This window comes from Triturus cristatus, chromosome 8 (assembly GCF_964204655.1).
Source record: "Triturus cristatus chromosome 8, aTriCri1.1, whole genome shotgun sequence".
NCBI lineage: Eukaryota > Metazoa > Chordata > Amphibia > Caudata > Salamandridae > Triturus > Triturus cristatus.
This window is the reverse complement of record NC_140591.1, coordinates 302,762,085-302,778,806: the sequence shown is the minus strand read 5'-3', so window position 1 is coordinate 302,778,806 and position 16,722 is coordinate 302,762,085. Positions and strand designations below refer to the sequence as shown.

The 16,722-nt window shown below is 44.0% G+C and overlaps 1 protein-coding gene across 2 annotated transcripts in view; it reads left to right on the top strand.

The window, feature by feature from the left end:
• Positions 1 to 14,469, top strand: part of XPO4 (exportin 4) — a 495,809-nt gene extending 481,340 nt beyond the window's left edge. For both annotated transcript variants that reach the window (XM_085621575.1, XM_085621576.1), the window contains one exon: positions 11,171 to 14,469. In XM_085621575.1, coding sequence (XP_085477701.1) covers positions 11,171 to 11,368 — 198 coding nt within the window. In that variant the 3' untranslated portion in view covers positions 11,369 to 14,469. The remainder of the gene's footprint in view (positions 1 to 11,170) is intronic.
• The last annotated feature ends 2,253 nt before the right edge of the window (positions 14,470 to 16,722 follow it).

The window sequence follows — 16,722 nt, the reverse complement described above, 5'->3', positions numbered from 1 at the left end:
GGTCTCGAAGACGGTTCCGTCGCCAGTGGCTTTTTCGTCGTCGACAGTCCAAAGTTCGTCACTGGTGACTCCGTCGACGATACAAAAAGTGGCAATCTTGATAAGAAGACGTCACGTTACCCTGGAAATGACTTCCCCAAGGAAAGTAGCACCAGTGCCTCCAGCACTCCTTTTGGAAGAGGAGTTTTCAGAGGATGACGGGCCTTACGGGGATGCAAATAGCCCATCCCAATTGCATGTAAAGTATCAGGACTCAGACTCTGAGGACTATTATATGGAACAACCGCAATATCTGCCGCAATCTAGGTCCCAAGATCAGTATCAACAGGAAATGGTCAGCATGCCGTCCTCACTCATTACCGACCTCCAATTCATGCTGTCTGACTACAGAAAGAGATTTCCGACTTAGTCTTCCGGCCAAGAGACAGGACAAGGGCCTCCACCTCTACCTCCGTCTCAATCTCCTTGTCCGGTTGCACCTCCTCTTCCTCAAACTCCGGTACCGGAGCTAACGGAACCGCAACAGAATGTGGTCACTGTTCAGGATGAGTCCCAGACCCGGATAGGGAATGGGATGATTACATGATCCCGCCTCTCCATCTCCTGATTCGGCAGATTCTCCTCCAGCGGATATTGGAGGATTTCAAAATGTAATGGAAAGAGCTTCAAAACGTTTCGATCTGCCCATTCCATCGGTACAATTGGAATGTTTCTTATAGGACTTCAAAGAGCCTTACAGAAAGTCTGTTCGATATATCCCAATAGTGGGCCATGTCTGGGATGAGGGGATAAAGGTCATGAAGTCGCCAGCAACTATCATGCCTGTTCTTCCTCGTCTGGAGAAGAAATACAAAGCTCCAGAGGATAGCCCTGCTTGTCTGGTCAGCCAGCCCAAACCGGACTCTGTAATTTCACAAGCGGCCCAGAGAAATTCAAAGAGTCCAGTGACACCTCTTACCACACCCCCGGAAAAAGAGGGAAGACGACTAGATAATTTTGGTAAGAGGTTTTCTTCTATATCCAGCCTCCTGGTCAGAGCGACCAATGCCTTGGCTATTCTTGGACGATATGATTGCCAGATGTGGTGTGATCTATCCCCGTATTTAGACCAGCTAGCCGAGGAATCGAAGACTGAAGCCAAAAAAATCTTGCAAGAGGGAGAGCGTTCATCCTCTGAAATAATTGATTGTGCAATGGACATTGCTACTACAGCTTTCTGCTCTCTCGCAGGGGCAGCAGTCCTTCGGCGGCAAGGCTGGCTTCAGGCCACCTAGTTTCGTCCGGAAGTCCAAAACAAGATCCTGTATCTACCGTTTGATGGGGGGATGCTGTTGGGAAAGCACATTGACGAAGCGCTGCAGGATATAAAGAAGGACACAGAGACTGCGAAGTCCCTTGGGACTCTGCAATACCGCAATGTTCCTTTCTGTGGAGCGAGTGGACGAGGTTTTTCTTCATACAGGAGTGGATACCAACAACAGCGCTATTCCTCCTAACCGCAGCCCTCTGTCTTACAGGCCTCAATATTCACAACGTCGAGGCCAATCGTCGTCTTTCTCTCGACCATCCTCAAGAGGACGACAAGGGCGCCAGGGGAGGGATTCCTCTAAGCGCCAGTAGCAGCTTTCCGGCTCTTCTTACTGTTCTTTCAAACCCTGTTACACCAGTGGGGGGGCAGGATATCACAATACTTATAAAACTGGCAACTTATAACATTAGACCGGTAGGTTCTCAATATCGTCTTGTCAGGCCATACACTGGAGTTTCAACACCACCCACCATCCAGAGCCCCTCCGAATCCAAACATCTACACCTTCTACGTCTAGAAGCCCACCAACTACTTCTCAAAGGAGCGATAGAATCCGTGCCGCTATCTCAGCAAGGGTTTCTATTCCCGGTTCTTTCTTGTTCCCAAAACCGTAGAAAAATGGTGCCCGATTTTAGACCTGAGGGAGTTAAACACCTATCTCATAGAGCTCTCTTTTCGTATGGTATCAATCAATCAATCAAAGCATTTGTAAAGCGCACTACATACCCGTGAGGGTCTCAAGGCGCTGGGGGGGGGGGAAGCTGATACTGTTAGAAGAGCCAGGTCTTGAGAAGTCTTCAGAAGGTGTACGGTCTACCGTAGGCGGATGGGGAGGGTGTTCCATGTCTTGGCGGCGAGGTGGGAGAATGATCTGCCGCCGGCGGTGACTCTTTGGATGCGGGGGGCGAGGGCGCGGTCTGCGGAGCGGAGGTGTCGGGTGGGGGTGTAGAGGCTGAGTCGGCTGTTGAGGTATGCTGTGTTTGGATGTTGTGGAGTGCCTTGTGTGCGTGGGTGAGGAGTTTGATGGTTATCCTCTTGTTGACAGGGAGCCAGTGCAGGTCTCTCAGGTGGGGTGTGATGTGGCTGCGACGAGAGATGTCGAGGACAGGACATTTTGCGGCTCCTCAATCCAGGGGATTACATGGCCACCATGGATCTCGAGGACGCATACTTCCATGTTCCCATCCACCTGGCCCACAGGAAGTTTTTACGCTTTACAGTAGCGAAGAGCCACTTCCAATTCAAGGTTCTACCTTACGGACTCAGATCCGCACAGTGGATATTCACGAAGGTCTTAGCCCCAGTCGCAGCATTTCTCAGAAAACCGACTCTACAGGTTTTTCCTTACCTGGACGACTGGTTGGTGAAAGCACCGTCTTATCAAGCAGCATCAGAAGCCGTCGAAAGATGCACTCAGCTGTTCAGTCTCCTGGGATTTAAGCTCAACAAGGAAAAGTCAGTCCTCTGTCCGTCAAGGTCGGCCAAGTTTGCTATTCTGGACACAACTTGTTGCAATGCGTTTCCATCAGAAGAAAGGCAGAAAAAGCTGATAACCTCCGCCCATCGGTTACAAACAAGACGGTCTCGGTCTGTTCGCCTTTACAAGGATCGATCTCATCCTACATTCCCTTAATTCCGCATTGCAGGCTACGAATGCGCCAACTCCAAGAAAAATTGGATTTGCAGTGGCGCCAAGCAGAAGGCTCTTTCGACGACAAAATAGTGATAAATCAGCTTATGAAAGAGGCTGCCACCTGGTGGACGATCAGAGACAATATCTCTCAGGGTCTCACCTTCACAGTCACTCCAACTCCTCCATTACTTACAACAGACGCCTCTCTAGGAGGCTAGGGAGCAGTCTTACAAGACTTTCAGGTGAGCAGCCGCTGGCAGCCCGAGCAACACCTTCTCCACATCAACCTGTTAGAGCTCATAGCGATTCGTCTGGCTTTACAGGCTTTCCTTCCGAGAATCTGAAGATCCACCGTCCTGGTCTGTACGGACAACACGACGGCCATGCATTATGTGAACAAGCAGGGTGGTACAAGGTCTCGTCTGCTATCCAAGGAAGCTCAGGAGCTTTGGGAGTGGATTATACAACATCAGATCTCTCTTTCGGCGGAGCATCTTCTGGGTGCCCTCAACTAGATGGCGGATACGCTAAGTCGTCTCAAATCTGTGAGCCACGAGTGGGAATTTTCAATCTCTGGGGCACTCTGTCCATAGACTTGTTTGCCACTTCAGAGAACGAGAAATGCCGAATCTACGCAAGCAGAGAACACCATCAGAGATCATTGGGGAATGCGCTTTCGATGGCCTGGTCAGGCGCTTTTGTTTACGCTTTTCCTCAGATTCCACTAATTCCGAGACTACTCAAGAAGCTCAAAGCGGAACCCTGCAGGATGATTCTGGTGGCCCTGGCGTGGCCCCGCCAGTTTTGGTTTACAGAGCTTCTCCTGCTCTCCCTGGATCGTCCAATTCACCTGCGTCCCATTCCCTCTCTGTTGGCGATGTCCCAGGGCCAAGTGATACATCGGATCCGAGCTCGCTTCAGTTAACAGCGTGGCTCCTGAGCACAGAGAATTTCAAAACTTAAATATCCCACAAGAATCTAGAGAGGTGCTAGCTCAGGCCTGCGCACCAAGTACGAATAAGACCGATTGCTTGAAATGGAAGCGTTTCTGCCTGTGGTGCCACCAAGAGAACATTCATCCTTACTCTTCTGCTCCTCATCAAATCATGCCATACATTTTGACTTTGGCTTAATCAGGGCTCGGTCATTCCTCTATCAAAGTGCACCTGGCAGCTATCTCTAGATTCAGATGGACATCTTCTGGCCCTTGCCTCTGGTCGGCAAGAATCGTGAAACAATTTTTAAAAGGACTTTTTAGAGTTTTCCCACCGGTTAGACCTCCACCACCTATGTGGCAGCTCAACTTAGCCCTTACCCAACTCATGAGACCGCCTTTTGAACCAATTCATAGGGCGGACCTTAAATTCCTCTCATGGAAAGTGGCCCCCCTCCTCGCTTTAACATCAGCCAGAGGGTCGGTGAACTACACGCTCTCACTATCAAGGATCCGTTCTTACAGTTTAAAAAGGAGACACTAATTCTGAGGACAAATCCAAAATGTATCCCGAAAGTCCCTTTGGGCTTACATTTGAATGAACCAGTCATTTTCAAATCCTTTTTTCCTAGACCTGCAACTCCAGCTGAAAGGTCTCTTCATTCTTTGGATGTTCAAAGGTGTTTAAAATTCTATCTCCAACGCACAAAGGAATTCAGAAGATCTACACAGCTCTTTGTTGGTTTCAGTGCCCCTTGCAATGGTTTCCCTCTTTCGAAGCAAGGGGTTGCACGATGGATTGCCAGCGCAATCCAGTACTGTCACCAAGCGGCCGGTATGTCCCTAGAAGGGCGGGTCCGGGCGCACTCTACAAGATCAGTTTCTTCTTCTGCGGCTCTCTTCGCTAGAGTGCCGATCAAAGACATTTGCAGGGCAGCTACATGGAGCAGTGCCCATACTTTCACGAGGCATTACTGCTTGGACTCTTCCACGCGTAGTGATGCTGCAGTGGGACAGGCAGTCCTGAAGAATCTCTTCGAGTAAGCGGTGAGCTTTCCCGTCTAACCCTCCTTCCTGTTATTGGTTTCGCACATTTTGTATCTAATGAGGTTTACTGGCTGGTTTTTTGATAACTTGTTTTTCCTTTGAAGATATAGACATGGCAAAGTTATGCAATGTATTATTACACAAAATGTGCATTTTTTCTAACTGCTGGCTATTCTGATACAAGCTATGGGAATCTATGAAAGTTCCAATACTGGAGTAAGAAAACAAGTTACTTACCTGTAACTTTGGTTCTCCAGTATTGGTAACTTTCATAGATTCCCATGCGCCCTCCCTCCTCCCCTGGGAAAGCTCAGCCTCTAGCATCTTTTGTTATACAGTTATACAACGGCAATGGAAATCTGAGGCTCTGAGGCTCTCTCAGGAGGGTTCTATGGGGTGAGGCTGTTCTGATTGGTTGTTCAGTGTATTTGGTCTCTCTTACAAAAAGAGGTGTATATGCTACAAAATGAGATGAGGCCTAGGCCTTTTTAGGTCTCGCCGAGTCAGCGCGCATGCCATGCTCGGAGAGACTTTAGTAAGGGCTTTAAAAAATGCTACCGCCGGCTACAGCTTGCAGTGCATGTGCGCGGGCGCGCGCTTCTGCAGAGGTGCCATATGGCGTGATTACTGCTGCGCGTGCACCATTCGCGCACATGCACTGCAAGCTGTGGCCGGCGGTAGCATTGTTGGCTTGCTAACCGCTGCACCGGTGCTTTACTCTTAACATTAAAAGTAAAGCGCCGGTGCCGCGATTATAGCAAAAGTAAAGAAATAGAAACAAACATCTATTTCTTTACTTTTGCTATAATCGCGGCACCGGCGCTTTACTTTTAATGTTAAAAGTAAAGCACTGGTGCCGCGATTAGAAAGAAAACAAGCATTGACATAGCCACTAGGTCTCGCCTTTGGGACCTTATAAGTGTTTAGCCATGCAACAGTTGCATAACTAAATACTTATAAGGTCCCAAAAGCGAGACCTATTGGCTATGCCAATGCTTGTTCTTTTTTTGTACCTACTGCTATGGTATTTTTTATTTACCGGGAACTCCCATTCCGATGACTGAGAATGATACAAGCTATTGGAATCTATGAAAGTTACCAATACTGGAGAACCAAAGTTACAGGTAAGTAACTTGTTTTCTTCTTTGAAATGCCATACATTACTGTCCAGTACCTGCATTTCTTTTGTCTAGTTGTTTGCCTAGGTTGGATTTCATTTGTGGTTCTGTGGTCTTTCTCTGTGAGCTCTCTACCCGTAATTTATGGTTTCTGCCTCTGGCTTGTCACAGTGGAAATCTCCATGGAAGGTTAGGCATATGACTTTCCGTCCTGCCGGTATGAGGAATGGTTGTCTTGCCAGTAAAACTATTGTAATATGATGCTTGTGTATGTGTCTTAAAGTTCTGCAGAATTAGTCACTTGTATTGTTAGGAGTCAGCAGCGGATATCATTAATTGAGTTCATTATGGGTGACTACCATTGGTATTGCTGCATATCTTAAGTTACTTGTATTTGAGTCTAGGGCTTCAGTGTAATGATTTGATTGTTTTTATGTGAGGTAGGTGAAAAGTTGGTGATAAACCTGGTTCATGTAATGGAATTTAGTTATGAACTGGTGTGCATTGGTTTTGGGTAAGTCTTTGGAGGGGGAAATGGTCTAAGATTTTGTTGCAAAATTCCTCAACTGTTTCTGGTTGCTGAGGCACTTTGGGTTGAGTAGTGCTCAGTTAGATTTATAGATTGCTGTCAATTTTGAGTGCCATTTTGTCTTGATCGCTTATGTAGCTTGCCATTTCCACTTATTTGCAATTTATCATTTATGGTTTCACAAGTTCCCCTGTGAACTCATTGCATCTTTTTGCAGGGGCGGCAAGAATTTTCAAGTTAACAATTTAGTCAAGGGCTTAGAAACAGTATATGGAAGTGGTGGTCGAGAGTGTTTCAAGAGTATATTTTTTTCTTCTTTTTTTTTTTAAATTGGTGATGGCTTCCTTGCCATTGAGTTTACATTTCTGACTTTACAGTACTATAGGTAGTTTAATTTTAAATGGTATGACCAATTCCTCTCCCTGTCCCACAAGGTAGCAGTTGTCTTGCAGTCATAAAACGAAATGTGCCTTACCTAAACAACTAGTTTTAGCATGTTGAATGGTGGGCCATTTGATAAATTCTTTCAGCTGCACAGTTTCCAGGTAAGTAGCATGAAATGCTGTAGTGGGCTTGCTTGAGAAGTCGAAGCTTTGCCCAGATTTGTTATGTATGAAATATTGGGGATAACAATAGCTAGCTACTGAGCTTGAGAGTATCTTCAAATATGTCTTTGATCTGTAGTAGATCAGTAGGAAAGGGTGACGGCGTTAACGGTGGGTGTGCGAGATATGATGAACTAGAAGAAATGTACTTTATGGAGTGTAGTTTGGGATGGATTTCTGTGATTGTGTTCTATGTAGACAAGTTACCGTTCGGCTTTCCATGCAGCTTGCTTCCCGTATTACCCAGTTGCATTATCTCCCCAATAAAAAGTGCATCCTCTCAAAGAGCCTTTTATATTTGAGATTAAGCCCTCCACATTCAAGTCCATGATTTGGTTTCAATCCACTTCTCTTTTTATCAGCCTAAAAATTGGGATTGGGATGAAGGAGAAACAAGGCATCATACTTTGTCTGAGCACAAAACCCTGCCCAGTGACAATTTATTACTTATCCAGTACAAGTAAATTCATAAATAGCTAGGGTGTCACAGGTTGCTAAATTAAAATGAACCAGCTTTTATGATGAATGTCGGAGGGGGGCGTGAACAAGCTGCAAGTGATATGGCTGCCTAAACTTGCAAGCAGACTACAGCCATCCTTCTCGTCTCTATACCCTGCAATCCATAAATGTGATGCTAGTGCTGCCAGAGCATGTATAGTCTGAAAGGCTTGGTAGGGCATGTTGATGAGGCAGTTTTGGAAATACGGACACCATGGCCCTTGGTAGCACGTGGTCTTGCAGGCCCGCCGGCAACAGCCCGCCTGCTGTGTAAGGCGTGCCTTACTTTCCCTGGAGGTGCAAGCAAGGTGACGACTGGAGCAGCGAATTGCTGCTGACATTGGATAGCCTTGCCACTTGGAGACCATCAGGCTGCCATGTTGAAGGTCATCCTGTGACGCCGAGCAGCAGTGTGGTGTAGGATCTGAGGCCAGACAGTAGGTAACCACTTTCCCCAAAAGCTCTGTACTCTCACATCTAACTGTCTCATGGTCTAAATCTGGCAGCCTCGACGCTCTAGATACTATTTGTTACCACATCCAGGTGCCAAATCAGAAGTGGCAATAGGATGTTGGAGTCTGGCTTGGGAGCAGTACCAGCCCCAAGATGCATACCACACAGTTACACAATACAGATTTGTGCGCCACATACTGGTGTGTCCTGTAGGTGGATGTGCCACTCAGCTATTTTAAGGAAGTAATTTAAGTACTTAAGAGAACGTGCTTAGGCACGCTGTAAAACCTGTTTCACTCTGGCTGTATTGGAGGAGCTGCAGGGCTCAGGGAGTGGATGGTGGCAATCCATGGCCTGGTAGCTGCTTGAGTGCGACACCTGCCCCCCCCCCCCCCCCCCTAATTTTTTAAAAAAAGCCTGCTCCTACCACGACCTGTGGCTGAACAGCAAGGGGTTGACTGCCTGCAAAAAAAAGGGGGAGAGGGGCAGGCCAGACCTTGCAGCCAACCCCACGCCGCACAATACTACAGGATGTGCACAGTGTGCGTTTGCTTGCCTGCGAGGGATCGGCCGCAGGGCCTGGTCAAGGCCATACCAGGGGTTGGCCTTACATATGTTAATACAAATGTTTTTTAAATAGAAATTTTCTGAAAAAAACTATAGTTAAGGTGACGTTCTAGTTATTTCAGTGACAACGTAAGGGTTTAAACTTGCAAAAAAAAGGAATTCTATAGTTATATTGATCTCTAGTAACTACAACTATTGCCCTATGGTAACTATAACTCGTGCGCCCTTCCTGCACAGCTAATTACCCCAATCTGATAGAGACATCTAGCCGCAGATTCCTTAACTTAGAATATCCCCAGGCATCAGACTGGATCCGGAAAATTCTTTGCAGCAGCACCTCTGCGCACCGGGGAACGGCGCCACACGACCCCGCCCTGACATCGTCCACGTACGTGACGTCAGCGAGGTCATACAAGTCCCTCCCGGCGAGCTGACATCAGTTTTCTTCGGAGAAACTTTTCCGCGGCACAACTCAGAGCCACCAACAAAAACTGTGAACGTATGGGAACGGTGTGCGAAGGATGAAAAATCCGCAAAATAAATAAGGCGAATGGTGCAAAACACCATCATAAAAGACAGTATCAGACACTGTCTAAAAGTGAAAAAGCGGAACTACGCTGTGAGAAAGAACCCCGCATAGCGAAGCGTAGACCCTTCCCAAAGTGCGAGCAACAAGGGAAGAATATCTCAACCGACAAAAAAAGACTGTTATTACCATGTAGAACTGTGACTGTAATTACCATGTAGACTGTGCCGTCCAACAAGGACGGAGCACAGAAAGAACTACAATGTACTTTAAGAAGGTAGCTTCCTTATAGAAAGTACAGTAATGTACTTCAAGAAGGTATCTTCCCTTATAATAATGGAAGTGTGAAACAGAGCTGAAGAGATCGTCAAAGAAGACGACTATATAGGAGACAAGAGCGTGTGGTTAATGGAGAAGGCGGGCGGGAGGGAAGACAGCAGGAGAAGAAATAGAAGAAAAATCTCCTGATGACAGTGAATGAAAAGGCACCATCTACTGGAAAAAAACCCTTGGAGGGAGTCAGCCGAATATGGTCATTCCAAAAGGGGCGCAACTATTTGAGCACTCTTGAAAGAAAACCAATGGCAACTGAAGGTAGGCAAGAGGAGAAGTCCACCTTGCAAGGTTGTCGCAGAACGGAGAGGATGGGTGGGCGTTAATGAATCTGCGGTTAGACAACGTCTCTACCAGATACTTCGTTACCAAAGGTAAGTAACTCGTACATCTGATAGACATCTAGCGGCAGATTCCTTAACTTGGAATAGATACCATAGCCATACCCCGGGGGGGCTGTGACAGAACAACATAAAGTGCCCAAGCACTGAGCCAGCAACAGTGTGACGGACAATGGGAAGGCTGTGGCGGATCCAGTCTGACGCCAGGAATCTGCAGCTAGACAACGTCTCTACCAGATACATTGTTACCGAAGGTTAGTAACTCGTACAATATTTCATCACTCATGACATGTTCTATCATTGAAAACATCACTGCAACATTTGAAATAACATCATTGATGAGATGACGGTTCATGGCAGGAGCGCGAGTTAAATTACCTTAGGGTACGAGTTAAAGTTAATAGAGATGACTTTAGCTGATGAATTTCAAAATATACACTGCAGTTTGAGTTTGTACTTATACATGGATGTTATAGAATTGGTTCTGGTCATTGTCTTGCATCAGTGTAAAGTGCTTGAATGTGAATTTGATGTGGTCAGCTCTATCACTATAAAAAAAAATCAAATACATTGTATGCTTTTTGATCTTTATAATTAACATTTATCTGGTGATGAAAGGTTCTTAAATATTTCATTGTGTTTAAAGGATAATCTGGGAATTGGGGCTAAACTAGGAGAGTCATTTCTCTATTTGCTAAGTAAATATAACCGTGTAACGTTGATTGTTAGGTTTACGTTAATAATATCCCACTTACAGTCCCTTGGAATGCCTCGATGCAGTAGTAATCTCCTAGTGTCTTAGCATAGTAGCAAATACATTGAGAGAGAGACTAAAGGCATCCCTCCTCGCAGTAACTAAAATGCTCAATGTTTATTTTTACGAACATAACACATGCATACTTCGTTTCATGTAACGTTTGGTGTCTGAGTCTCTTGGCAGAGAGTTTATTAATAAGAATCTTTTAAAAAAAGAAATTCACATTGTAACAAAAAACGCTACTGGTTTGGGTCCATTCAGGACTAGGTAATGATACAGCATTGAAGAAGTAGTTTTTGGAAAATGTAATTAAGTTGTATGTACCTAGAAATGTAGTTGGATTCACCTCGCATGAATCCCAGGCTGTTCTGAAAGCTAGCAATGAAGCTGAAATCCTACTCCTCTGAAGTATAAAAATTAAAAAAGGATAAGATGCGTCGTCCTGTCAATAGCGTCTGAGATGCCAGCCTGATGAATATTCTTGTTTCTGGCCAGTAACTGTATTTTATTTCCCCCACAGGCCGAATATTCAGAAATGGTTGAATCATTGCTGGCAAGTCAGAAGGATCCTCTAATTTACCAGCGTTTAGCAGATGCCTTCCACAAGCTCACTGCAAGCAGCACCCCTCCTACGTTGGACCGAAAGCAGAAGATGTCCTTCCTCAAAAGTTTAGAAGAATTTATGGCAAATGTTGGCGGCCTACTTTGTGTAAAATAACCCACAAAACTATAGTCGTAGATGAGACCCTTTCTGCAAAGTGCACTGAAAAATGCCGAAAGCTGACGGAGTTCTGTTCCCGAGTTCTTGGCAGCCCTCTTGGATCTAGAGCGTGCTTGAACACAATAGCACGGCGGAATACATGTCGGCTTGAAATCGGCTTCTACAGCTCTGTTAGCCACAACTTGTCACAATTGTGAGTTGTAATGAATGACTGGCAACCTGACTTTTTTAAAAGAGAAATTCCATAAATGTGCAAACAGATAGGGCACAATAAAACTATTCAGTGCCTTGTTCCTACTGGCTGAAAGCATATATGGCTAGATTGTCTTCAACAAATGTTTTCCTTACCGAAGAACTTGTTAGACTGAAGATGCCGTAGACACTTAAAAACTAAAAATGATTGAGCAATCTAAGCTTTATTTTTCCCTCTCTGAAGGCTACGTATCCAGTCCATTGAACATACCAAATGGTATTTTTTAACTTCTGTGGGCTATTTTCTACATTCTCCACATGCTGCATGTTCTGTTCAAAGCAGGTTTCTACTTTGTGTTCTAAAGTTCAGAGGGAAAAAATGTATATTTTGGTTTCCAAAAATGAGCTTTAGGAATAGTCACCGTTTTTTTGCCTTAATTAAAAAAGATATATATAAATATATACTTTAGTAACAAATCAAAGGCAATTTTTGAAGCTTCACAGGGTGTATTTGGATGTTGGCCTTCAAGTGGCATGCTTCCATTGCAGCCATCTCTTTTTGGCATCATGGTTAGATATGAGCGCTGCTCAGATGTGAGTTGTCTGTATGTTTTACATTGCATTTGTTTTCCTGCAAACTCAAATTTCTCCATTTAACTGTTTGATTGAGCAATAACTATTCTGGGGGCGTGGTTTGTGTCACACACCCTCTTTTTAAGTTGGGGCATTAGAGGAGCTCGTTAAGCTTGGACTGCGCTGTTGAATGTTCTCTATCGTTTTTAAATTTGTAAACAAAGAAAAAACTGTTTAATTCACTTCACCTTTTCAGTGCCGTGTGTAGCGGAAAATTTGCAAATCTGTGCCATCTTCAGCGGTTCATCTCAAGCACAGTAGCATCAGTCAGAACTACAAACCGTGGAGCCTGCCATGCGGTCCTGTGCACAAGTTTCCAGTTAATTTATGGAATGTTTATTTTTTACATTTCTCACAAGTGCCGTTTTTCACTAGTAAATCTTGATTTTGGTCCATTGAGTGAATCTTTGCTGCATTAGGGAGATGTTGAGATTTCAAGTTTTAGTTGGAGTCCCATAAATAGATGCACCACCCTACATTCATATGAGATTTGGATGAAAATGGCTGAGTTTTATGTGTTCCAGTTCCCACATTAAGTAGTTATCATGTACTGAATGGCCTCTGCAGAGCAGTAATAAATTAAGCAGCATTGATGAACAGGATGTAACTATATGAATTTCAAGGCACTTATCTTAAATTGCTTCCCTTTCGCAACGTATTGCAGCAGACAGCAGATGCCATTGTTACAGATGTGACCATGGTCATGGGATTGTGTGATTTGGCCGCCCCCTTTCAAGGTTTAAATCATGAAGACTCTTGTACAAGGGGCGTGGAGAAACCTGCTGCTGATGTCCATCCTGAACTGGCATTGAGGTAGAGGTTTCAGCTGTTAGAGTACAATACACAGATAACTGGACAACTGCCCATGTTCAGTTCTGTTGAGTATGTAGAAACCTTTCCAGGCAAATTGCAAATGATAATTGAATTATCCACTACATTTTATGCCATTTTCTAAAATGATTGGCTTTACCTTTTTTTAGTTCGTTTGTCTCTGAAACACTTGTTCAAAAGAGCAGTTATTTAATAAACTGTTCAGTCACTTATTTTGTATGGCATAATAGTAACTGCTTCACCTTGCCTTCTCTTGTTCTAGGAGGAGGGCAAGGGATGAGTCGTCTTTTTTTGTGTGTGTGTAAATGATTGATTGTTATACTTGGTTCCACTTGCAGGGGCCTGCCTTTGATCCTCGAAACTTATGCCTTGGCACCTCTGAAACAGCCTGCAGTGACAGTCGATGTAATTGAAATCGACATGGTATGCTGTGACTGGTTGTATCCAGTTCCTGCCTACTTGCTTCAAAAGTGTCAATGTGTCAAATTCTACCCAAATATTCAGGACCACGGGGTGGTCACTGTGCACAGTGGTATCAGTTGATAAAGGGGAAATTGTGCACATCTGACTCACACAGCCTTGCACTGCCTGAGCATTGGGGCAGAATGAGGAGTCCAATGTATGTGTTGCAACCATGGTGTTTTGTCAAGCATGGAGCAACAAAAGCTTTATTTTTAGCTGGTTGTATAGGTTTGGGACCTGATGAGATCTACCAATTTACATCTTGAAAAAAAGTTCAGTTCTTATAGTCTGTATTTGTACTGCAATTAAGTTGTACTGTACTATTTAGTCATTTGTTTGATTTTTGTTTTTTTTTCCTTTCACATTTATCATGGCCAGTACGTACCCAGTGATGTTTGTGAGCATAAAAGCATACATTAAGAACAACCAGCAACTTATTTATTTGCCAACTGCAAGCTAATTTACAGGCATTCAATTGTGTTACTCATTTGTTCCCAAACTGTACATAGTAGAAACATTTTTGTATTGATACAAGTGAGGCCAAATGGTCAGGTGATCCTAAAATATTGAATGTTGAAAACGTACGCAAAATGACTTAAATTGTGCAATACAGCACATATGCATACAAGAGGAATTGACTTTAATTGTAAACAATGTATTATATACAATGTAATAAATGATGGTCAATGGCTAGGCAGATTTATTGTTATAAAGTATGATCCTTTTCACAAGAATTTTAATTTTGACTGTATGGATGTAATTATTTTTAGGCTGTCTCAAACTTTTGGTCATAAAGTGGGTATACTGCCATACTCGAACACAGCCGCACGTTTTTATAAAATACCCAAACCAAATGATTTCAAATATATTTTAGTGACATAATTTACCAATTCTTCACATTTAGGTAACGTTTTTCAATGTTCTTGTGTGTACACAATACATTTTTGAATGTAGTTTTTTGTAATTAAAATGAAAGGGCCAACTCACTAGTCTACTTTCAGTGTTTCCGCTGTGTAGTGCATTTATATTTTCACTACCGTTTTCGGGTTGGCAAACATTGCAGTCCTGGTTGCTAAAGGGAGACTGTTTATATCAGACAGCTGAGGAAAAATAGTGCTTCATGGCTTACAAACTTTGATTACGAGCTGTAGAGAAAAATCTGCTCCAAAAGCGGGCTTAGTACCATAGATCATAAACCAATAGTCCTAGGCAGCCATAAAATTGCACTTTTATCCTTTGCTGTCCAGTTTCCCATCATTGGTTATTGCACCTGCAATGTGGCTGACCTGAATTTGCTTCTGAAATATTTTTTTAAACCTGAAAAATAACTGTACCGGTTATGGTAATTCCCTCCTCACTAGCTTATGTCCCATTTGTGCACCCATCTCAATAATGAAGCCTTTTTTTTAATTATTATTTATTTATTTGAAACGTACATCCACAAGAGATTAATACGGTTTTGGATGTGACTAGCCGGAAGTCACAGATCTTCTAACTGTTTTCCTGGTGAAACCATACACTACGTTGTGATAAACTAGCCCTTTTACTGGATGCTCCTTAAGAAACCTTTCCAATGACCACAAACCCAGGATCTCTCTACTTTAGCTAATGAGTATCTGGGTTCTGAACTAGGGATGCAAGTTATTTACACATTTATTGACAAACTGGGGGACTTCCATGGCTAAGACTTAGGAGCCCAGTATGCAGCACCACTACTTGGTTTTCAAAGGCCCTTAGCATAGAGCTAACACTGGCTTTTTTTGGTGTCTTTTTGTCCTTAAGAAAACGAAGATTTGATATTCTGACATTTGCAACTGAGAATATGAAGAAAAGTTAAACATCCCTTAACATTGCACTTGGAGGGGGGGGTGTAGATGCACACTAACTCACACACACCCATGAGAGAAGACGTTTCTTGCCTGACTGTTCTGTTCCCTTTGAAGCAAGATAAAGACTGATTTGCACATAGCTGGGTCTAATCTGAGGTGGCATTGTGGGGAAAAAAAATTACTGGATTCAGCCCCAACTAATTACAAGAGGTTGAGATTAATTCAAGCATCCCAGCCATCACTTTTTGTGTACTTTAATGTATAAAGGCACTAGGGAAAGCGCATAGAAGCAACACTTTGTGTCCATGGTGGCTGGGATACGGGCTGTAGGACACCATGGAAATGCAAACTGATGTGCGGTGGCTGTACTTCAGGGGCTATGCATAACTCAGCTGGAGGACCGCAGTGATTACGAAGGCCACTAATGCCCCTCTTACTCATGAATAAAGGCAAGGAAGCTTGGCTAACCTCTTTGCCATATTCCATACATCATGTCCAGTAAGGAAATAGCTAAAGGCGCAATACTATTAAACTCGGAATGGTGAGGAATCAGTCATAAACTCTTATAGTAACATCAGGCTGATAGATTACCCCATCCCAATTGCTAGTAAGGTGTCTGTGGGCTGGTTGCTTAAAATATGAAATAGAGGCATCCCAAGAGCAATATTCTCAAAAGAATTGGAGGATACCCCCCAAACCCTTTTCCAGCATAGCCTCCAAAAACCATCATCAGAACTCGTATGCCAAGATCATAGACACGGCGTTCTCAGTATTCCAACAGAAGCGAAACCTGACTCGATGTCGTCACCAGAGTATATTTATTTAAAGATAAGAAGGCACTCCTCTCGGTAAAACCGGTCAACTTCAGAGACTCCACCTATATGCTGGATATCTCACTGTCTCCTCTGGGGAGACGTAGAGAGTTTGGCAAGGTCACCAACCAGCTCCGCAGAGAAAACATCCCCTATAGATGGGGGTTTCCCTTCTGCCTATTCTTCATCCTCAAGGGTTCACAGTACAGAATACGCAAAGAGGCTTAGGCAAACACAATCTTGTCACTGGCGAGCACCACGGGGGGCCCTGTAGATGCATCACCTACCAGGGAGGATGTGAGGAGCACCTGGCATACACTCAACACAAAATAAAGCTCACATGGAATCAGAGGAGCGACAAGGAGGATCACATAGCAACATCAGACTATGACTAAACTGTGTCAATAGCACACACCAACACCTCCTCAATGTCAACACTGATACCCCTAACTGTTTTCATCTTCACACATGCTCCAAGTCTCATTGAGTCCCAAAACAACATTAGTAACTAAAGTTCTAGCCTGCACAAAAGACATATTATGGCAGCAGCTATGTCCTTGCTAAGCTTCATGATTCATGAACAAGCTTTCTC